The following is a 23,788-nucleotide window of genomic DNA, read 5'->3' as shown; positions in this document are numbered from 1 at the left end:
AAAAAAAGCAAACTCACTTGCCCAAGGTCACAGAATTTGTAATGAGCAATGCCAAGATTTGAATCCAGGTCCACTTTATAATTGACTCCCTTTCCCCAATGCTCTGGTGTCTCTTTGCTGGGATAAGCATATTGCCATATCCATGTCTGTGAATGTGTCAATGGTAGATTGGTTTCCCCATTACCTACCTGGCTGTCTTCTGAAGGCGAGAAGGATCTTAAAGGGTTGGGACCAAAGAAGGGCAAAGACTCATAAAGGGAGAAGAGAGGTGAAGGCTTAAGGAAAGCCAGAACAGGATTAATCAATGGCCAGTGGGACATCCTTGAGGAAGCATGGGAACAGGACTCTAGGAGAAGGGATGGAAGGGAGGCCAAAGACCCCCACAGCCCATCTCCCTGTTTTGCTGAGCCTTAGGATTCCTGGACCGGTTCCTCATCAGAGCACGCCTGCTTTTTGCAGATAAGAACCAGTCAGGTTTCTGTTGGGTCTGAGTCACCCAGCAAAGCCCATCTTCTGAAGGATGGGTGGAGTTCAGAGCAATGGCCACAAGTCAGCCAGGGCGCTGTCCTAGGAGGATGGCAAATGACGTGCTTCTGCTCCTCCTCCTGTCCTCAGGTGAGGTGAAGGAAGGCCCAACTGCTGTCATTGGGAGTGGCAGCTCACATATCCTCCTCTTCACCAGGCTTGGCCTCTCATCTGACAAGGGATCACAGCGACTCATCAAAGAAGGAAACTTTCCCCGTAAAGAAGCACCTTGCCCTTGCAGACAAAAAGTGGTCTTAGGTAAGTTCTGTCCCCTCCTAGTCCCTGGGTTTGGTTTTATTTTTTCCACTCTGGAGAATGGGAAGAAAATGCCTTGACACTGGGTATTTGGAGGTCCTTAAGAAAGAGGTTGTAGGAAAAGATCAAATGATGGCAATTGCAGCATCGAGGAGGGCTAGTGGACTCTTCCTCACTGGAGATCTTCAGGTAGAAACTAACTGGCCCCTAAGGTCCCTTCCAACACTGAGCTTCTGTGAATCACAAATGTTAGGACCAGAAGGGATCCTAAAGTTCTCCTCATACAACCCCTTCATTTTACAAAGAATGAGACCCAGAGAAGTATGAGTTTAAATGAGGGACCTGTCCATGGTCCCAGGGGTTGTAAGGAGAAAGTAAAGGATTCAATTCCAAGTACAACATTCTCTACCCTTCTCTACACTCACATCCCTCCTCTCCAATGGGCTCAGAAGTCAGAGCTTTGCTGTTTAACCAGCAGAAGTCATGAAGAATACAGTAGAATCAGAATCATACTTATCTCTGTCTACAGCAGAGTTATAAAAAAAAATTACTTTGGGTTGACTCCGAGCCTAGGTGTGTTTAAAAAAAAATAGATAGGGGATCTTCAGTCTTTCAGAAGATGTAAGGAAAGAGAACAAGGAACTTCCTCCAGAGTCCGAAGTGTTTGCCTTTTAAGATGCCAAAGAAAACAACTGTGATTGTGCTATAAAACTATGTCCCTTTTTTGTTGACAATTCTTTCAAAGGTCCAACAGGAAAAGGGAAGTTTTGAAAATTAAAAGGGGAAAACCCCTTTAGGGATTCAGATTTGGAAGAGAAAAAACAATTCTTATTTCAGAGAGATTAAAATGTATTCTATGTAAATATAAATAAAGACTAGTTCATGATTTAAATACCAAATTTAGAAAGAGAAAGTAACTGAAATTGTGACTTCAAGGGTTTTCTTTTCCTGATTAGGAGAAATCCTTGTGGTGTTGGTGGATGGGATGGGGACTGGATGTAATTTTGAGCATGATCCTAAAATTCTAATCATTGTGTTAGTGTTTGCAGTCAAACTTAACCTGGAGCAACCTTGGGGGCAGCTTTCCCTGTCACTGGACGTCATTTCTCTCACCAGGAAAGTGAGGGGATTGGACTAGATTATAAGATCATAGATATAAAGCTGGAAGGGGCCTTGGAAGCTATTTACTCTACCCCCTTTATTTTATAGCTCTTAGCCCAGGTACTTAACAAATGTATTTCGATTGATTGATTACAGACAAGGAATCTGAGAATAAAGAAAGTAAATTACTTGGCTGAGGTCAAATGGGAATCAAAACAGCAGCACTGGAATCCAAACCCAATTCCTCTGACTCCAAATCCAGCCTTTCCTCTCTCCCCATCATGTTACCTCCCATCATTGCTGTGGATCCTTTCAACCCTAAATCTATACCGCTATGAAGTCCAAAGACCTTGTGCCTACAATTTGGGAAGTTGAGACTACTAATAATAGCTCATATTTATATGCTACATTACAACTCCATGAGGAAGACAGTGTCAGTATGATTGTTCCTATTGTACCCATGAGGAACTGAGATTCAGAGAGATTAAGTGATTTCCCTGGGGTCACATGGCTGGCAAACCGAAGAGTCAGTAGTCAAACTCAGATCATCTCACCCCAATTCTAGAATTTAGCCATGCCTCTGTATGACTCAGTGATATGGACAGCATGCTGCCCTTTTAAGGCATCCCTAACCAAGCAGTTACTCAGATAACTAAGACGAATGATAAACACGTGACTAAGGTTTCACCCTGTAACAATAAACATTTTATATTAAAGATAACACAAATGCACTATGAATAGAATTCTTGCTTATATTATTATTAAACTATTTATTATAAAGATCATTCAATAATAAAGCTTTCTTCAAAGAACCAAAATGGCAGACAGAGCATGATATAGAAGGCAAGGGCTTGGGAACTGGCAACTAGGACTTCACTGTTCCCTCAGCAAAGTAAAACAGGAAACTGTTGGGAGAGATTATAAGTGAGGAGTAATATTTCAAAATATGGGTGGTACAAGAGATAGATAATTCTCATAAGGCAAATAACCAGAGTGTGGCTGGAGCATCCTTGAAGGCAGAGGCTTCTACAACCACTAGAGTAAGCCTGCACTTCTGTGACCCTATTTAGCTCTGGAAGAATATTCAAAGCTAGGTTAAACAGTGACAGGCAACAGTTAACTAAATGAAAGAAGTTACTATATTTTACTTAGGTGTCTATTGCCTTTCCATGTTGTCCCTTATTGCATTAATGATCTATCCACCTCTTATCAAACAGTAGTGAGCTGGCTTATTGCCATTTTAGTTATGAGTTATATCTTTGAAAAAGAGCAGTATTGACTGAATTATGTACAAAATGTTTAAAAAATTCCTTAGGTAACTATCCCTGAAAGAGAAGCCCTGGCTATCATGAACTAATGCACTGTGTTTTATGCTATTATATACAGCAGCCATCCTTAAACTTAGTGAGGTAGTACAAGAAGGAAGGAAGGAGAGAGGAAGGGAGGAAAGAAGGGAATGGGAGGGGGAGGGGAAGGAAGGAGGAAGAAAAGGGAGAGAGGGAGAAAGGATAGAAGTACTTACTAAGTGCATGCTATGTGCCAGGCACTGGTCTAAGCGCTTTACACATAGTGTCTTATTTGATCCTCACAACAACCCTGAGAAGTAGAATTAAGAAAACTGAGACAGACAGAGGTTAAGTGACTTGTTCAGGTTCACACTAAGTAACTGAGGCAGATTTTAAGTCAAGTCTTCCTGACTCCAGGCCCAATGCTCCATCCACTGTACCACCAACTGCAGGGACCATATATATATATATATATATATATATATATTTTGGAGAGGAGAAGGCAAGGCAATAGGGGTTAAGTGACTTGCCCAAGGTCACACAGCTAGTAAGTATGTCAAGTATCTGAGGCCTGATTTGAACTCAGGTCCTCCTGACTCTAGGTCCAGTGCTCTATTCACTGCGTCATCTAGTTGCCCCTAGGAACCATCGTTTTATATATATCTTTGTATTTCTTCCAATTCTTTGCTCTGCACTCTGCATAATGTTTATATTGAGCCTGTGGTTTTATTGGCATAGGGAATTCCCAGTGAGGAAGTTCCTTCTATGAATGCAAATCAAGCCACGTTCCGTGACGAGGTCTAGTGAGTTAGGCAGTTACCCGATTATATTGTATATTAAATATAAACTTGCTGAAATCAAAATTGAAGTGAAACTATCCAAATTGCTTAAGAACTAGTAGAAGCTAATCAGCTTCCAACTGTCAGTCCTTGCAATGCTGACCCTATTCAGAGAATCATAAATTTAGACCTGGAAGGGAATTGTGTTTACTTGTTTGTAGTCATGTCTGACTAGGATCCCATGGTGGGTTTTCTTGGCAGATAAATTGGAGTGGTTGAACAGTTACTTGTACAGCTCATTTTACAGATGAGGAAACTGAGGCAAACAGGATGAAGTGACTCGCCCAGGGTCACACAACTAGTAAGTGTCTGAAACCAGATTAGAAATCAAGAAGATGAATCTTCCTGACTCCAGACCCGGTGCTCTATCCACCGTGCCAACCAGCTACCCTTTACGTGGTTTATACATGCTTTAATTCAGTTCCATCTTGAGTAATTTGAGAATACAGTTGACTTCCCTCGGTGGCATCTAGCTTGTATTTGAAGATACTCCAGTAAAGACTAGCTATGTCCTTGCAATGACACTGTCACTGCCCTTAATGCACTGGACTTCAGATGCTCCAAGATGAGAAATAGATTCTAGCACGCGCAGCCCTCCCTGAGCTGCCTTCTTCCTATCTTCTCTGTCTTCTTATACTTGCTTCCACACATCTATGCTTCAACTACATTGACCTCACTATTCCTCACACACAGCAGCCCATCTCCCACTCCTCACTTTTGTACTGGCTGTCCTTCTCACCCAGAATGCTCTCCCTCCCCATCTCTACTTCTAAGTTTCCTTGACTTTCTTCAAGACTCTGTCTTCAGAAGAAGTGGCCTCCCAGTTGCTAGTGCCTTCTCCTTTGAGATTTCCTTCCATCCACTCTGGCCATATTTTGTAGGTACCTAGATAACTCCATGCTATCTCCCCTATTACATGGTGAGTTCCCTGAGGGCAGGAGCTGTTTTTGCTGCTCTCTACATTCCCAGCATTTAGTACAGTGCCTGGTATACAATAAGTGCTCAATAAATGCTTATTGACTGTGGAGAATGCAGGCGAAGAAGACAAATCAGGGAATAACATTTGATAATTACATAGGACTTTAGACTTTGAAAAGTATTTTTCATACTTTCTTCTCTCATTTGATCCTCATAACAAACTGTGTGTTACAAGTATTAGAGGCATTGTTATTCCCCAAACTCCCATCAACTGATCAGGAAAGAAGTTCCAAGAGATTAGTGATTTTGCCCGTCATCAGCTATATAACAAATATAAAAGACAGAATTTGAATCCATGTCTCTCTCCTTGTTCCAGTTCTTTTTTTCCACTAAACCTTCTTGCCTGAAAGAACGTCTGTGAGCCTAAGGTTGCTAGAGGAGAAATTGTCTCCATTTTTGTCATTGGATGATGGTAGCCAAAAGTTTTTCAATCAGTAGCAAGAGAATCACGAATTCTGGGGGAACGTAGGTGGTAGTGGGGGAGGGTGTGTGGGGAGAGAGGGGGAGAAGCCTTCTCCCAGCATCAGCTTGGGGTTAGGTACTGACAAAACTTAATATAATTGTTAACATAATGTCTAACATAATGATAGAATATTGTTAATACTGATTGTAATATAGACTGCTAAACCTCATAGTCATCACGACAATGTCAAAATTCTTGTAATGTCCTTATATTCCTACCCATAAAATAATGAGATTAGGTTGAGCTGAGACACATCTTAAGCCCCCACCTCAGAATCAGGACCAGCCAGATTGCTCCCTTGGCATTGCTATCCTTTCTGTTAGGATTCATGGCATGAAGAACAAAACAGCCAGCATGAAATGATTCTCCTTAGCTAAAATTACCAAGGGCAGCTGACATCTGAAGACCGGGCCTTACTTCTCCTTGCCCCTGTCTTCCTGAGGTATAAAAATTTTCTTGTAGGCCTCCAATTTGGGGACTCCATGCTGTTTTGCACTTCTAGGTGACCCCAGTTTGCAAACATTTTTTAAGATTTCAATTTAAGATGGATTTATTTTCTCTTTCACTTAAGAGTTTGCTTTATTTCAGGACCTGACAGTACCATTTCATCTTTCATGCAAATTTATGGTGACTTTGGAGGCCACAAAGCCCAAGGAGGGCTTGGGAAGAAGGGTTTGGTTTATAAGAAATTTAAAAGAAATACCAGTAGTCTGGGGACCTCAGAGCCTGAATCTGCAAGGCAGTGAACCTTGGAATCTTAATCTCCTTATGATGGAGAATCACTGGGTCATAGGAGCCACAGCTGGGAGGGACTTCGATCTCCTTCTCAAATGGCTTCATTTTACAGATGAGGAAATGGTGGCCACAAAGTCAAAAAGCAGAATGTCTGAAATGGTCATAGGGAGAGAGGTGGGTTCAAATCCTGAAGGCATCTTGCTTTTCCCATGAGAATGACTGTGGAGTAGTGACACCTATTGTTTAATTTATACATTCCAATGAATGATAGACTTCAAAGCTATGAAGTCAATGAAAATTTCAGGAAACTTGAATTCCCCTAAAAAAAATTCTGCCTGGGGCAGCTAAGTGGCATAGTGGATAGAGCACTAGCCCCTGGAATCAAGAGGACCTGAGTTCAACTGTGACCTCAGACACTTGCTAACTGTGTGACCCTAGACTCTGCCCAGAAAACTTGGGTTTCAATCAGGCTCTGTTACCTACCATCTATGAGATCTTGGGAAAGCTGGTCCCTTTTTCTGGGCTGCAATCTCCTCATTTGTCAAATATGGGAGTTGGATTTCAATGATCTCCAAGTTTCTTTCCAACTCTAGGTCAATGATCTGTTGATCCCATAAGGTAATCCTCTTGAGAGGCTATACTCTGGTATTAGTTATCAAAGAAATGCCATACGGCAACATATATTTTTAATTCTTCTTTGGAATTGGTGGACCATGCAAGAAAACCGTCATCTTTATTCAAGTCACACGTGATACTGGGTCCAATACAGTGATTTCCAGATTCCTCAGCCACTTATTTCACCAACTATGTCTACACATGACCCTCTGCTATCTCTAAAAACCCAACTCACCCTCTGAAGATAAAGATTCCTCTCCACCGGGAGGCTAGGTGGCACAGTGAGTAGAGCTGGAGTCAGGAGGACCTGTGTTCAAATCCAGACTCAGACACTTAACACTTACTAGCCATGTAACCTTGGGCAAGTCACTTAACCCCAACTGCCCTGCCTTCCCCCCTCCAAAAAGCAAAAAGAAAAAAAAAGATTCCCCACCACCAAGCACATGACAAATTACTGTGTCACAGGGAATTGCCCAAGAAAACAATGGTGGCATCCTGGGAATAAGTGAGAGGGCACCCTCTTGACGGTCACACATAGAAGAAAACAACATTCATGTAGGGGTGGATTCATTCTAGTTTGTTCATCTAAAACAACCTGTCAACAAGGTATGATGGATAGAAAAACTATCCATTATATATATCCACTAGCCTAGAGTCAGGAAGACCTGGATTCGAATTCTGACTCTTGTCCTACTGGGCAAATCATTTAACCCCTCTGAGTCTCAGTTTCCTTGTTTTAGACCTTGTTGTATAGACCTAATGAGCTGCCACATGTAGAAACCTTAAAGCAGCATCTCAATCAACCAATCCCAAGTTGTAGAGGATAAAGCACTGCACTTGGAGTAGGAAGACCCAGATTCAAATCTCATCTCAAACACTTACTAGCTGTGTGACCCTGGCCAAGTCACTTCACCTCTTTCTGTCTGTTTCCTCATCTGTAAAATGAATGAGTTCAACTCAATATCACTTCCTTCCAACTCTAAATCTATGACCTTACATGTCTAGCTATGTTAGTGTTATAAAGACAAAAACAAAATAATCCTTTCCCTCAAGGTGCTTAAAGGGGGAGATAATATGTGTATGTAATGTACATACACATGTGTATATATTATAAATGTATATTTTATATGTAGATAGACAGAGATGGAAGGATAGATAGATAGGCAGATAGATGAAGAGATAGCTAGCTATCTAGATGAATAGATAGCTAGATAGATGGCTAGATAGATAGATAGATAGATAGATAGATAGATAGATAGATAGATAGATAGATAGATAGGTGGATAGATAGGTGGATAGATGGATAGGTGGATAGATAGATAGGTGGATAGATAGATAGGTGGATAGATGGATAGATGGATAGGCAGACAAATGTAATGTATTCAAGGCAGTTGAAGGGACCAGGAAAAGCCTCCTATAGGTTACACAGACTGAGGCTTGAAGGATGGGAAAGATCCCAAGAGAAGGAAGGGAGGAGGGGTGTGCATTCCAGGCATGGGAGACATCCAGTGCAATGGTACGAAGATAGGAGACAGAGAGTCTGGTGGGAGGAACTATTTGAAGATCCATTTGACTAGACCATAGAGTGCACACTGGGATGGAGTGGATGCATAAGGCAGGAAAGGTAAGATGGGACCAGATCATGAAGGGCTTTAAATGTCAAATTGGGGGTGGGGAGGAGTTTATATTTGATCATGGATTCAATAGGGAACCTGTGAATTTTTTTGAGTGAGAGGTGTCATGGTCATACCTGAGCTTTAGGAAAATCACTTTGGCAGCTGTGTGGAAGATGTATTGAAATGGGAACAGGCTTGAGGCAGGGAGAGTGAATAGGACGACAGACAGTGCAGTAATCCAGGTGAGGGTAAAGTGACAATAAGCAAGAGTGATAATTGTGAGCTATTGTGACAGTGAATCTCATAGAGACAGCATGAGAGACTGGAGGACATCGGACTGTAGACCTCAGAGACCTAGCTTCCAGCCCTTTTGAGGGGCTATCTGGCTGTGTGCCCTTATCCAATGCACCCAGCTGTTCCAGACTTCAGTTATAATAATGATGGAATAAGGGTGCTAGAATCAATTGTTCCAAATCCCAAACCCCAGGCTTCTCTCTCCTCCCTTAAAGGCAGGTCTATGTGGTGACCCTGGCATATTATTTTCCCTCTTGGGAACTTGATATTCCTGTCGACAAAACATCTCATCCTTGACTTCCTAGAAAAATCAAATCAGAGAATTTTAGGTTTGAATGAGACCTATCTAGTCCAATCTTCTAACTGGTCTTAGGCTCATTCTACAGCATCTTCATATGGTCAATTATTCTCTGCTTGGAGATGTCCATTGAAGGAGAACCCATCATCACTCCACACAGTCCATTCCATTTTGGGATTGTTCTTCACAATAAGTGGTTCTTCTCACATCATCAAGCCTACATCTGCCTCTCTAACGCTTGCCACCATGTTTCCCTCAGGAATGTCTGAACTAGGTTTGTGTGTAAATTTGAGTGAGTTGCTTAACCTGAAATTTAGTTTCTCTGTCTATAAAATGAAGAAAATAATGTCTATTAACGACCTTGCAGAACTGTTGTGAGGTTCAAATGAGATAAATAATATGCATAAAATGCTTTTCAAAACTTACAAATGCTATCTAAATGTGGTTAGCTACTATTAATTATTACTATTTATATTATAATCTTTTACTATTTATTTTGCCATTTTATTATTATTCTATGCTTACTATTTATATTTACTGTTAGCACAGTGGACAATTCAAATCCTGCTTCGGCCACTTACTAGCTGTATCACCCTGAAGAAGTCATTTAACCTCTCAGACCCCTTACATCATCTGTAAAATGGGGATAATAACCAACCTAGCTCCCAGGATCAAATGAAATAACATGTGTTACTTCAAAACCCTAAAGCACTATATAAATGCTAGTTTTCATTATTATTGTTGTTGTTAATATTCTTATTGTCCTGCTTTCCCTCCTCATCTGAAGGATTCACAGCCGGGGGTTCAAATCCTGACGCTGCTACTATGTATCCTTAGACAAGTAATCCAACCTCTCTGCACCCATTTCCTCCTCTATAAAATGAAAAGATTTGGGCAAGATGGTGTCTGAGGACCCTTCTGGCTTTAAATTCTTTCCCAGAATCATGGAGATTTTAGTATTTTATACTTCTATTACAAGTATTGTTCTATTTTTAGAGGTACCATATAATCCTCATTTTACAGAGGAAGAAACTTAGACCCAGAGAGGGTTAACAATTCACTCAAAGTCATATAGATAGAACTAGAGAAAGAAAGATGCTATTTATAACCACAGAAGGAATGGAACTCAGCAACCGTCTTGTCCAACTCATACCCAAAAAGGAATTCCCACTGTACAACTCCGACAAGTGGTCACCCAGACTGTAGTTGTTGCTAGGTTCAGAGCATTGAACCAGGGAGGCTAAACTTTCCCCGAGACCAGTTCCCCACAAGTCTGTCACTTGTTAAAAGGATGCAAATTGCCATCGGGCAACCTCATGAGTCAAGGGCTTCCCCAACCTCTGAACTAGACCCAAAAGGAAAACTTCCATTTTCTCCTAGAAATTCTCCTTTTTAAATGTCCCAAGTTCAGTAGCAGGATATCCACCAACCAGCTAGAAGATGGTCATCTAGTTAGATTAGAGATGATCTGGTCCCACCTCCTCATTTTACAAAGCAGGAAACTGAGGCTCCAAGAGTTTGAAAGATGCTCAGGAAGGTTTTCGTTATGGTTTTCTTCCAAGGGAGTCCATGAAGAGGAAACAGAAATCTTGTTTTGGGGAAATTGCACGGTAGAAGGTTATTACGACACCAATTGCGAAACCAGAGGCCAAAAAATGACAACAATAGTTTTTTGGAAATTCTAATGCATTTCCGGTTTCCAGCCCCTGACAGCAAGAGCCCTGCTGAATTTGGTGGGTGGCTTTCTCTTTATAAGGAGTGGTACTTGGGTTGCAATGGTTGGTAGACCAGTAAAGCCCACACTGGCCAAGGGAGCAAAATGGACCTCTGCGTGTGCCTTCGGGGCTTCCTAATCACTCTTCTCTTCTTCCTTTTTCATTCAGAAACAGCTTCCTTTCCCTTTAAGAAAATGACCAACAAGAAACAGGCCTACAGGTAAGTTGGTCACCTTATAGATACTGATCACTCTGTGCAAGGGTGGGCTGGGGAAAATCTATCAGTGACCAATATTTAGCTTTGAAAGTGGTTGGGGATTCTGGGCTGGCAAGGGCACTAGGGGCCGCCAAAGGAAAGAATGCTCCATCTACTGTTCAGAAAAAGAGGAGACGGTTTAAATCTGCTCTTGGGGAGGCAGCCTACCAGAGAGGATTTGGAGTCAGGAGAAAAATCATCTCATACTCAGCCTTTGACACTCCTTAGCTGTGTGACCCAGGGCAACTTGATAACTGAGATTTCTGTAATAGAGTAAAGGTTTGCAAAGTCTTTTGCCTATGCTATTTCACTTGATCATCTCAACAATTGGGCATGATACAGCAAATATTATCATCTCTATTTTATGGAAGAAGATCCTGCTGCTCAGAGGGGTTAAGTAACAGTTAAGGAAGTAAGAAAGGGGAGATTTGAACCCACATCTTTCCTGAGGCCAGGTCCAGCACCCTACAAACTATGCCAAACTACCAACCAAGCCTCAGTTTCCTCATCTATAAAATGGGGATAATAATACTTTTAATGACTACTTTCCAGGATTGTAATGAAGAAAATTCTTTGCAGATCTTACAGGACTATGGGAATGGGAGTTGATATGATTTTCAAAAAGATAGCTCTGAGAAAAAGTCTAATTTGGTGATTTCCACAAAGACTTTGGAAATTCAGTTTGTGTTTAAAAATTATGCTGGACAATTTCTGTCTCCCCAGGACAGTGCTGCTTGAGGGATTAGAATTTGGGGAAAAGGAGCTTTGTTCAAGAGGGTTTTAATATCAAAAGTTCCCTGCAGACTTGTGGGTCTGGACCTGGAGGGCAGATTTATATCAGCTATGCCCTGCTTTTACAGAACAGCGGACACACTTACCACGCTGTTCTGACCCACATTTCTTTCCCCAGCCCATCTGATGGATTGTAGTCTATTATTATCTGCTGTATATTTTATATTCTAACAAGAGAACTTACAGAAAGTTTTAGGAAAACTTCATTCTCCTGAACTTTTCCAGAGTAATGGAGTTTTGTTGCTGTTCAGTGGTGTCTAACTCTCATGATCCCATTTGGGGTTTTCTCGGCAAAGATACTGGAGTGGTTTGCCATGTCATTCTCCAACTCATTTTGCAGATGAGGAAATTGAAGCAATCAGGATTTAGTGACTTGCCCAGGGTCACATGGCTAGTCAGTGTCTGAGGCTGGATTTGAACTCAAGATGAGTCTTCCTTGACTCCAGGACCAGCACTGTATCCACTGCACCGCATAGATGCCCTTTTAACGTTATAATGAGCTTTAAATGCATTTTCTTATGGGAGCTATAATACAGGGATAACAAGACCTGCCTGCCTGGTGTCATGGGGCCAGGGTGGGGATTAAAATGAAGAAATGTACGCAGTGTTTCTCATGCTCCAAGTCTATGGCTCACACTACAAGAGCTGGCCCCCTAAACCATGTGCCCTGGCCTTTCAGAATCTGGGACGTCTACCAGAAGACTTTCTACCTGAGGAACAACCAACTGGTAGCGGGCTACCTGCAAGGCTCAAACACTAATCTAGAAGGTCAGTTGTTGCATGAGGAGAAAGACGTGTGTGTTTGTGTTTGTGTGTGTGTTTGTATTCCCAGTATCTTTTCACATAGGAGGCGCTGAATATATGCTTTTTGAGTGATCGATTGATTGTTGGGATGTATGTGTGTTTGAGTGTATTCCCAGGCACTTAATATATGCTTTTTGAGTGGTCGATTGACTGATATTGTGTATATGTGTGTGTATGTGTGTGTGCTCATGTGTGTATACACACTGAGCCTCAGGGTATGGGACTCTGGGTTCAATCTCTTTAAGCTTTAAATCCAAAGCCCCATTTTTTCCCCAATTCCAAAGCCCTGCTAGACAGTGTTCATTTGGTCCCTAAGTCTGAAGCTTGGCTTATGGTGTCACGAGAGAAGGGAATGCCCAGAGCCCATGAGAGTAGCATATTGTTATACCCTGAGCACCAATAGAGCCAAATAGAGAAAAGGCTGCCAAATCTAAAGCTGGAAGGTACCTTAGGGACCATCTAGTTTAATTCCCCCCAATTTTACAAACTAAGCTAAAACCCCCATAGGCTAAGTGAGTAGCAAGGGGCAGAGTCAGGATTTGAACCCAGGTCCTCCTATTCTAAGTCCAGAGAGATCTCTTCCATTGCACTGGCTCAGCCATGAACTATCTGAGTGACCTTAGGCAAATCTCTTTGCCTCCATGGGTCTATTATTCCCTATCTGTACAAATGGGGAATTAGGCAAGTTCATCTCTAAGAGTCTTTCCACTTCTGATTCTGTTTCCCCCTCCTCTCTCTCTCCCTCCCTCTCTCTTTCTCTGTTTCTCTCTGTGTCTCTGTCTCTGTCTCTGCCTGTCTATCTCTCCATCTCTGTCTCTGTCTCTCCCTCCCTTACTCTTTATAACATAGAACATCTAGAACTCAGGTTTCTCTTTTATTCTATGTATCTCTGCCTCACTCTCACTCTCTACAGCATGGAAAGTCTAGAACTCAGGGTTATATTTTATTCTATTTCTTTCTCAATCTCTCTCACTTCTTATAATATGGAAAGTCTAGAACTCAGGCCTCTCCTTCATTTCCCCATGAACATCAATATTAAAATGGGGTTCACCTGCTGAAGGTAAGGGGGGAAGGGAAGATGAAGAAGGCAGAATTTTCACTGGCACCAGAAGGCAGAGCTGGGAGAAATGGATCGCAGTTACAAAAAGAAAGATTGAGGCTTGATGTAATAAAGAGCTTCCTAACAATTAGATAGGGATGGGACCTGTGATTTCACCAGTAGAGAGAACTTCCAGCTAAGGAAACTCCTTCTCCCAATGCAGGCTGACATCTTTTCTGCAGTTTAGAGCTTTGGAGAGAAGCCTTGGAGGTTAAGGGACTTCTCTATGGTCACACAGTCAGTATCTGATGGAGACAGGAACTCAGGTTGAGGCCAGTTCTCTGTCCACTCAGCTACACTGCTTCTGAACAGTTAGAGAAGTCTCAAAATAGGGCTATCTCAAGAGGTCTTGGTGGCTCCCTCTCCCTGGAGGTCTTCAAGCCAAGGCCAGATGACCACTCATCTCAAGGATATTCAAGGATATCTTGGAAGAGATTCAGGTATAAGTAGGAATCGATGGCCTCATAGGACCCCAACTCTTGAGATTTTGTAAAATGGTGGTTCAGCAACAGGAAAAGACTCACCCAAAGTTACTTAGTTAAAGCCCAAGACCCATACTTGGTAGCTCATGGTTCTGTCTGCCTGCCCACCTCTCCCTCCCTGACACTCTAGGGCTCTCACTGTTCCCTCTGCTGTGTTCTTTTCTCAGAGAAAATTGACATGCTTTCCATTGGGCCTCATTCTGTACTCTTGGGGATCCATGATGGGAGCCTGTGCCTGGCCTGTGTCAAATCTGGTGATACAGCCCGGCTCCAGTTGGAGGTAAGAATCTCTGCCCATGCCATCATTCCATTAAGGCCATCTCCTCTCTTCCACTAGAGTGCCCTCTCATAACCATGTCTGTTGAAGCAGTGTTGACCTCCAGCATTTCCCCATCTCTATCAGAACTTGCCTATTTTGTGTCCCATTCCCTCAATTCATTCATCTCAACTAGGAAAGGGCTAAACTAATCCTTCAACTTGTTCATAGGGGATTAGTTGTTTGACCATGGCCAAGTACCTTCTTTTACTTGGGCCTCGGTTTTCTCTCTATAAAATGAAGTTTTGGGATTAGTTGATCTCAAGCCACCCTTCAAGGTCTTAAAGTCTAACAACCTATGATTTCATGCACTAAGATATTACCCTTTGGGCAGCTAGGTGGCGCAGTGAGTAAAAGTGCCAGCCCCAGAGTTGGGAGGACCTGAGTTCGGTTCTGGCCTCAGACACTTAACACACACACAAAAAAAAACTAGCCACGTAATCTTGGGCAAGTTACTTAACCCCAATTGCCTTCCAAAAGGAAAAAAAAAAAGATATTACCCTTCTCAGGTAGGAGACCTTCCATTTCCACTGTACAATTTTTGCATGTAAATTCCTCTACCAGAATGTGAGCTCCTTGAAGGCATCAGCTTTTTCTTCCTTTTTCATATTCCCAGCCTGGAATAGTTAGTACTTAACAAAGGTTTGTTGACTAACTAACAGCAACCCCACTTCCCCAATTCAGAATCTACAAAATTTCAGAGCTAGAAATGCTTTCAGTGGTCCATCAATCCAACCCATATGCCAAAGAAATCTTTACTATAAAATACTGACAAGTGATCGTTCCATCCACTTTGGGTGGGCAAGAAGACAGTAGCAGGTGATAGATAGATAGATAGATAGATAGATAGATAGATAGATAGATAGATAGATAGATGATAGAACATTTATTAGGCACTTTCTATGTGCCAGGCACTGTGCTGCAAACCTTTGAGCTCCTGGTTGGTGGAACAGAATAAGGTCATAAGTAAATCTTATTGAGACAGAGTAAAATTCAAAACTGTATCAAGGTCTTGGCCAACAGTAAAATGCAATTAATCTGAAGGCCATAGTTTTTCATTGTTGTGCTGCCCTTCAAACAACCTTGATTATTTGAATGTACCATTTTAAATGTAAATAAATACATTTAAAACCTGAAATAAAAAAATCCATCACTTTACCCTTCCTAAACTGAACAGAATGGACCCAGCATGGCTAAGAACCTTTGCCATTTGGGGATTGTTCTTAGAATCAGAGAACTATACACTTTCAAAGCTGAAAAGGATCTCCGAGATGAATTAATCTAACCACTTCGTTTATATAGAGGACAAAATGGGCACAGAGAAGGGAAGGTCTGTTCCCAAGGACACATAACTCCTCACAGATCTTTGTAGAATTGGCCCAGTGGCCCACCTCCTCCCTGAAATTTGTTTTTTCTTAGCTTCTGTTCTCCTCCTCCTCTCTGATGGTGCTTTCTTCTGTTTCTTTCACCATCCCTTTTCCTTCTCCCCTTTCTATACGCATCCCTAATGAGCTTGTCATCAAATCATCTTGTTTCTCTCTCTAGGCAGTGAACATCACAGACCTGGACAAGAATAAAAATGAGTCCAAACGTTTCACTTTTATCAAGTCTGAAAATGGCTCTGTATGCAGCTTTGAGTCTGCTGCCTGCCCTGGCTGGTTCCTCTGCACCCAGGCAGAAGCTGACAAGCCAATCAGCCTCTCTAACACTCAAACAGAATCTACCATCACCAAATTCTACTTCCAGAAGGAATAGCTCCAAGAGGACTGCCTACCTCCACTCCTCCTCTATACTGTCTCCATTCCTTGCTGGCCTCCCCTAGCCCCTGGGCCTAGAAATCCCTATCTTTTTCCTTTGCTGACCCTCCCAAGGTGGTAGTGCCATGGTGGGTACTGTCATCTCTGAGCCAGCACATTGAGGAATGAGCACTGAACTGGAAATAAAGAGACTTGAGAGCCTTGCCACTTTTTACTTATGTGACTTTGGACAAGTAGCTTCACTTTTCTAAATCTCAGTTTACTCATCTGTAAAATGACAAGGTTGGATAAAATTATCTCTGATGCCTCTTGCATCTCTGAAGTTAATCTGGTTATATGTTCCTTGATCTTCCTTTCTCTTGGTCTCAGGGTCCCTGTTGGTCCCTCAGCGAAAACAAGTCTGCCCCACCAAGAAATAAAGCCCCACGGTAACTGTTGGAGATGTTAGAGGCTTAGATTTGTGAACTGGGCATTTTGGTTTTTAGTTGTTTTTTGTACTTCTTGTGACCTACTACATCATGTTTCAATAAAATCTTGAAAAATCATTGCATTGGCTGCTCCTGTATGAATCTCTTCCCAGTCCTAGGGCAGAGGGGGCATGAGGAAGATACTGTGGTTGACAGGACCTGATTACCAACATCCTTAGTGCCTTTGCCTATCCCCCTTTCTGGTTCCAACCCTCAGTTTCTCCTAGACAAAAAACAAACTTAAAGTTCTCTAGGGGAATTGAGGCAACCAATGGCTACAGTGTCTTGGAGACAATGGAAAAACTGTAATGAGTACTGTAGACTTAACATGATACCAAATGACTGCCACACAACACATTCTACCTTGAGGAAGAATAGAAAGGCCATTAAGGTCTGGGGACTATTAATAATCAGTGTCTGCCATTTCTTGGAGTTGGGAAAGTATATTCAATCAGAAGTACTGCAGCCGCATTGGGGGATCCCTGACAAAGGATGGGCCCCAAGTCACAAGGTAAGCACTTTATCAGCCCCATGGATTCCCACACCTATCCCTATCCTTAACAATCCTTTCCTTCTCATGATGTAATGGAAATGGAAATTTATATTGTTGCCATCTTTCTAAGATTGTATAGTGTAAGATCTTCCCTGCCCCTAAGTTAAGTGCACCAGGAGCCTGTGGTGGGAGGCTTGTTTTTCAGGAGATACTTTGTGATTGGGCAGTGGGTCAAGAGGGTTGTTATATTCTCTGAGCCAGGAGAAGGCTATATAATCCCTGATGTGAAGCGTTGTTTTGGGGCTCACTTTGAGAAGTATTGTGTGATTTGACCAGATGAGACTCTGGGCAGCCATTGAGAGCTCCACTGGGCTTTAAAAACCCAGATGTTGATGATTCCCTCTCTGGTAACTGACTAGGTATGGATGTAATGGTCAAGACAGTTGGAGACCTGTCTGCTTGAAATGTTTTTCTGTTTTCTTGTAACTTCTGTCTGTATACTCTGAAGTTTGAGGTGCTGACTTTTCCCCTGAACAAGATAAATGATATATTTGATTGATTAAAGCAAGATTGTTAACCCATTTTGAGTTGCTTTCCTTTAGAAAAGCAGACCTAAGAACCTATAGTGGCAGCCAACCTGGGGATGCTGGGGTGCTTGTGCTACACTTGGCTGGGGAGAAATCAAAATCTTTATTTCTTTTTCTATTAATATGGATATGTTATATTTTTATTATAATGCATTGTATTCATTTTCAGATTTGTTAGAGTATAATTGGGCAAAATAATTAACAAATTATTATAATTTCTGTTCATCTGTTATGAATTCTCTTTTCCCATTTTTTTAAGCATCCCAATTTTGTTTTCTCCCTTTTTGGACCAAACTAGCTAATACTTTAGTTATCCATAAGGTTTGTTTTGGGTTTTCTTTTTTGTTAATCCACTAATAGTTATATTTATGGGTTTTTGGGGGGGTGGTTTTCACCTTTGTTTGGTTCTTTAATTTTCAGAATTTATATTTTTGTGTTTATTGTTTTTGTATTATATTTAGTAGCATTCCAATTTCTTGATCTGCCATTTTTCTCTTATGTTGATAAAAGTGTGTGGAAACAAAACTCCTTCAACAAAAACTGCTGGGGAAAACTGGAAAGCAGTCTGGTAGAAATTAGATATCCACCAATATTTCATGCTGTACACTAAAGCAAGCCCTGAATAGACATATGACTTAGACATGAAGAATCACATCATAAACAAATTAGAGAAGCTAGGTGGCCTAGTGAATAGAGCCCTGGGTCTGGAGTCAGGAAGACCTGAGTTCAAATTTGACCTCAGACACTTTCTAGCTGTGTGACCTTGGGGAGTCACTTAACCTCTGTTTACCTCAGTTTTCTCAATTTTAAAATGGGGATAATAATAGCACTTACCACTCCCTCCAAGGATTGTTCTGAGGATCAAATGAAATAATGTTTATAAAGTGCTGAGCACTTATATGTGCTAGGCACATAGAAGGTCCTTAATAAAAGCCTCCTCATTCCTCCCCTCCCCCCGATGGTGGTTACCATAGGCAGAGAGGGGGGTTGCCATTGGGCAAAGTCTTGTTTGTCCTGTCCTAATTATAGCCTGACTAAGAGTTTTCCACCAGCATTCATGGAGGCACTGTCTGGTGATGGATCCATTATAAAATCACTAAGTGTATCTTATGAGATTGGTGAAAAAAGGAATTCCGTTGGACAAAAAAAAACTCATTTAGACATTTCTGGAATAAAATTCAGCTCTCACCAAAAAACTGAGGTGACACTTACCTGGGTTAACTTTAGCAAATTTCAACTCAGGTTTTGAAGGAATTTCAGAGAAGCAATGAAATAAATGTCCACCAGGGGGAAGGCCTTCCTTGAAGAACAGTTTTGTAAATCCTAGATTTGTATTTATGTCTAGAAAGGGTCTTACATTAAAGTTTCTTAACCTTACAGCATCATGAGACTTTTGGAGCCTGATGAAGGCTGGGGACTCCTTCTCAGATGGAATAATGATATTATATGCATCAAATAAAATAATAATTAGATAATAATTAAAATATTGGGGTTGGAGAGGTATAAAATAATTAAATAATAATAGAATAAAAACAATAATAAAAGAATCCAATTATAGTGAATAAAGTTATCAACATATTAAAAATATACAATTTTTAAGTACAAGTTGGACCAACCCTATTTGGGGTATTCTTGGTAAATATACTGGAGTTGTTTGCTATTTCTTTTTCCAACTCATTTTACAGATGTGGAACTGAGGCGAACAGGGTTAAGTGACTTTTCCAGGGTCACACAGCTAGCAAGTGAGGCCAATTTTGAACCCAGGAAGATGAGTCTTCCCAACTTCAGGCCTGGCACTCTGTCTACTATGGCACCACTTAGCTGCCCAGTGTACACACCCATATATCTTATGTGTGTATGTATGTATATATAAGTTTAGGTATATTATGTCTATATGCATATGTGTGTACATATGTGGATTTACATGGGTATGGGAGTGTGTGTGCACACACACACAGCTGCCATTGAGATGCCTACAAGACATGAAATGTATACAGATAGGTATAATTCCTGATAGAATGGGATAGGGACAAAAGAGAGACACAGGAGAAGTGCTTTGAGAAAATTTGAGAAGAAAAACATCACTTTCAGCTGTGGGGATCACTGTGTGGGAAGGCCAGTAGAGAAGCTAACTCAGCTGAGCACAACCCTGCCCTCAAGGAGGATATAATTGGGAAGAAGAGGGCTAAGATGCAGACATACATCAGTAGAATGTAGGGTGATCTTGGGAAATAGCATATAATAAGGAACTAAAGAAGGTAGAAATATAACCTGAGGAAGGAAAAGGGATTTCCAATCAGAAAAGATGAAATCAGGAAAGGCTCCCTTGGAAAGACGGCATCTGAACTGAATTTTGAAGGACTTAGATGATTTCAACAGATAGAATTAGTTTCGGGGAGGAGATAGGAAAGGGGAATTTAAGGTGCATTGGAGTATCAAAAAATGATTCATAATGAAAGGTAGTAGGTGATGAGTTCCAAATCACTGATAAACATAGTAAATACCCCAGGATTTCAAGTCAGGCCAATGGGAATTTGGCCCATGAGCTGGAGTAAAGGCTTTATGATGAAGGTTTGAATAAAGACCTTGAATTCGGTCTTGAAGGATAATGCAATTAACTAATAACTCACTCTGTAGTGAGTATTTGTAATGTGGATTTATCGTGAATAATAATCTTGCTGTTGTATATTATAAATTGTATAATTATATTATTATTATATTATATCTAAGAATAGAAAAGATAATGTAGTTCTCTGTGCTGTTAGAAGTTATGGAGGAAAAACAAATAAAAAGAACCTGAAAGGATGTGGTCAAAACACAAGTCAGGAAACCCAGCATGTTTCCAGAAGAGAGATTAATCAAGGTCAAAGAAGATACCTAGACAGGCCTACAGGATCACAGAGGCACCAATGCAGGGCAGGAGGCTGTCTCATCCATCCCCTCATTTAACACATAAGGAAGGTGAGGTCCAGGGGGGGGTTACTTGACTTTTTCAAAGTCACATTGGCCAGAAGTGACAGTAGACAACTCCTCTGTGTGTATGTGTGTGTGTGTGTAATATTTAATATATGTATATGTGTGTATTTATATGCAAATATATATACATGTACACCCATATATGCATATGTAAATTGGACCATGAGCTCCTTGAGAGCAGAGACTATCTTTTGCTCTTCTTTGCATACCCAATACTTAGCACAGTGTCTGGCATATAGTAGGTGCTTAATAAATGCTTTTTATTGATATGCACAGGTGTATACATGTGTGTGCCATCAAATGGCACAGCATTTATTCCATTTAAAGGAAAAGCTGACTGAGCCATAGAGAGATCTAGACAGTAAAGTCATAATTATTGCAATGCCTGTTTCAGATCTAGACAAATCTGACATAACAAAATAAAGAAATTAATATCCTGAACAGATTATTAGAAAATTAGACAGATACTTTGGTGATTACTGTATGGGAACCATATAGAGCAAATTTCTTTTTCAGCTTTGTGTGGTACCTTCATTAAAAAGATGACTACAAGAAAGGGAGAAAGGAACTCATAAGCAAATGCATAAAGATAGAAATACTAAATGTCTCTTTATAGATTACAGTGCAATAAAAATTTCAATCAATAAGAGAAATTTGAAGAAAGAGTTCAGATTTAAGTGATTACTAAATTATATAACCCAAAGGAATCCTTCATTGTGGTCTCATTCTGCAAGATCACATCCATCCTGAAACTCATACTTGGTCAGTAACCACTGCCTCTGTGCCTCGCCCCCCGCCTCCCTTCAAGTGAAGGTTGTGGGAATGCTGTAGTGGGGTTTCCCTGTCAGGCTTGAGTCGGACCATGTAGCCCCTGAACTCCTCCAATTCTGAAATTCCATCAAGAGATTGTATACTTCCCTCTTGGGATTGTTTTGTATTAATAAGGCTAGTGGAAAGAATAACAACAATAAAAATCAAAACTAATCACTGTATAATCATAATGATGGAGCTTGGCCTTAAAGAAAACAGAAGAGAATGCACCTGTCCCCCTTATTTGCAGAGGTGGGGCACTATGGGTGTGGAACATTACTTACATTATCATTCTCAGTTATGTTTTTGTTGAACTGTTTTTGTTTCCTCTTGCTTTTTTTAGTTATTAATGTAAGGGTGGGGGAGGAATCTATTGAGAAATGAAGATAATATAAAAGAAAATAATGAATATATTTTTAAAATTACTTTATATTTGCTTTGCATTTACTTAGAGAGACATAGAATAGAGAGCTTCCCTTGATGTCAAGAAAAGCTGGGTTCAAATCCTGCCTCTGACACATACTGAGTAAGTTCTTTAACCTTTCAGTGCCCTAGGCAACTCCCTGAGGTGATAAATTGCAAAACAGAAGCTAATTTATACTGATTGAGAGAGTTTCCTCATGTGGGAGTCCCTTCTACCAATAAAATCACAAATCCTTACCCTGTTCCAGCATTTACTAATCTGCACATGTGTTCTATCCTCTCAGTAGAATGTAAGCCCCTTGAAGGCAGGGTTTGTTTCATTTTTGTCTTTATATTACCAGTGACTAACACAGTGCCCTGCGGTCAGTCAATAATCATTTATTAAGTCCCTAAGGTCAGCTAAGTAGTGCAGTGAACAGAGCACCAGCCCTGGAGTCAGGAGGACCTGAGTTTAAATGTGCCCCCAGACTCCTACCAACTGTGTGACCCTGGGCAAGTCACTTAACCCTGTTTGCCTCCGTTTCCTCATCTGCAAAATGAAATGGAAATCTACTCTGGTGTCTTTACTAAGAAAACCCCAAATGGGGCCACGGAGGGTCCGAAATGACCCAACAACACCAACCAACACATGTAACAGCATCAGACACTGAGATAAGGGCTGACAATGCAAAGAAAGGCAAAAGACAGTCCCTGCACAGAGTAAGCACTAAAAAATGTTTGTTAAATTGTTACAACAGTAAAACTATTCTGAAATGGAGAGAAAGGAAGGTAATAAGAGCTAACACATGCATAGCACTTCAAGGTTTGGAAAGTGCTTCACACATATCTCATCTGATCCTCACAACCACTCTGGGAGATGGGTACGATTATTATCCCCATTTTACAGATGAAGATACCAAGGCAGAGAACAGTTAAGTGATTTACCTAGGGTCATACAGCTAGTGTCTGAGGCAGGATTGGAACTCAGGTCTTCCTGACTCCAAGTCTTACACTCAATCCACTGTACCACCTAGCTGCCCTCAACAAGAGAGTTTTATCTGACTCAGTTTCCTCAGTATAAAATCATCAAGGCAGAATTTTGTTGCTAGAAGGAATCTTAAAGATTGTCTAGTCCTGGGGTTCTTCACTTTCCTTGTTTCATGGGCCCCTTTGGCAGTCTGGAGAAGCCAAAGGGCCCCTTCTCAGCATAAATTATGTTTCTTAACTGCATAAAGTAAAATAAAGTGGATTACAAATGAATTATACTGAAACAGTCCACAGACCCCAGATTAAGACCCTTAGCTATATATAGAGGGCTTCAGCTGAACCCACAGCTTCAAGAAAACAGTTTACATAGGAACAATGCCACTATTAAACAATCCCCTAGGCCTAGCCCAATCTCTGCCTACACATATATTCCTTCTCCAACTGCATGCTGGTGATCCCCACCTGGATGTCCCAGAGGCATCTCAAACACCGGATGTCCAAAACTCCCTTTACGATCTAGGAAAGGAAGGTTTAAAGGGAGAGATGTGAAGCTATGTGCTCCCAGGCCCAGGACTAGGTAGAAGCAGGAGGGTCAGAATGAGACCCAACTCCCTGGACTCCTGCTCTGGGTCTCTCTCCCCTCCACCAAACTGCCTCCTTAAGTCATTTGCCAGAATTGAAATGTTCAGTAGCTCCAGGGATGAAAGACCACTTTGCTAAGTGCTTTACAATTATTATCTCCTTTAACACTCACAACGACTCTGGGAGGTAGGTGCTGTTGCTATTACCCCCATTTTACAGATGAGGAAGCTGAGGCCCAGGGAGATTACATGTGTGACC

At 41.2% G+C, this 23,788-nt stretch overlaps 1 protein-coding gene across 2 annotated transcripts; it reads left to right on the top strand.

The window, feature by feature from the left end:
• Positions 1-560: 560 nt before the first annotated feature.
• IL1RN (interleukin 1 receptor antagonist) lies at positions 561-16,771 on the top strand. 2 transcript variants are annotated; one of them, XM_069087543.1, is made up of 6 exons: positions 643-783; positions 10,568-10,738; positions 10,889-10,940; positions 12,448-12,536; positions 14,321-14,433; positions 16,015-16,771. In XM_069087543.1, exons 2-6 carry the CDS (start codon positions 10,690-10,692, stop codon positions 16,222-16,224), a joined length of 513 nt encoding a protein of 170 aa, XP_068943644.1. In that variant the 5' UTR covers positions 643-783; positions 10,568-10,689; the 3' UTR covers positions 16,225-16,771. The 2 variants fall into 2 exon arrangements, with proteins under 2 accessions (XP_068943643.1, XP_068943644.1); XM_069087542.1 differs by lacking the exon at positions 10,568-10,738 and having other exon boundaries at positions 561-783.
• Positions 16,772-23,788: the final 7,017 nt, after the last annotated feature.

The sequence above is a fragment of the Petaurus breviceps genome, unplaced genomic scaffold, assembly GCF_028583685.1.
Source record: "Petaurus breviceps papuanus isolate PSGF00001 unplaced genomic scaffold, PetGlider_PUasm1.0 182, whole genome shotgun sequence".
Classification (NCBI taxonomy): domain Eukaryota; kingdom Metazoa; phylum Chordata; class Mammalia; order Diprotodontia; family Petauridae; genus Petaurus; species Petaurus breviceps.
The sequence above is the reverse complement of the archived record's forward strand: the minus strand, read 5'-3'. Positions and strand labels throughout refer to the sequence as shown.

Coding starts and splice junctions, on each gene's coding strand:
- IL1RN (XM_069087542.1), top strand. CDS start 576: ATGGCAAATGACGTGCTTCTGCTCCTCCTCCTGTCCTCAGGTGAGGTG. Junction 10,941..12,447: donor AACAAGAAACAGGCCTACAG/GTAAGTTGGTCA, acceptor CTGGCCTTTCAG/AATCTGGGACGTCTACCAGA. Junction 14,434..16,014: donor CAGCCCGGCTCCAGTTGGAG/GTAAGAATCTCT, acceptor TTCTCTCTCTAG/GCAGTGAACATCACAGACCT.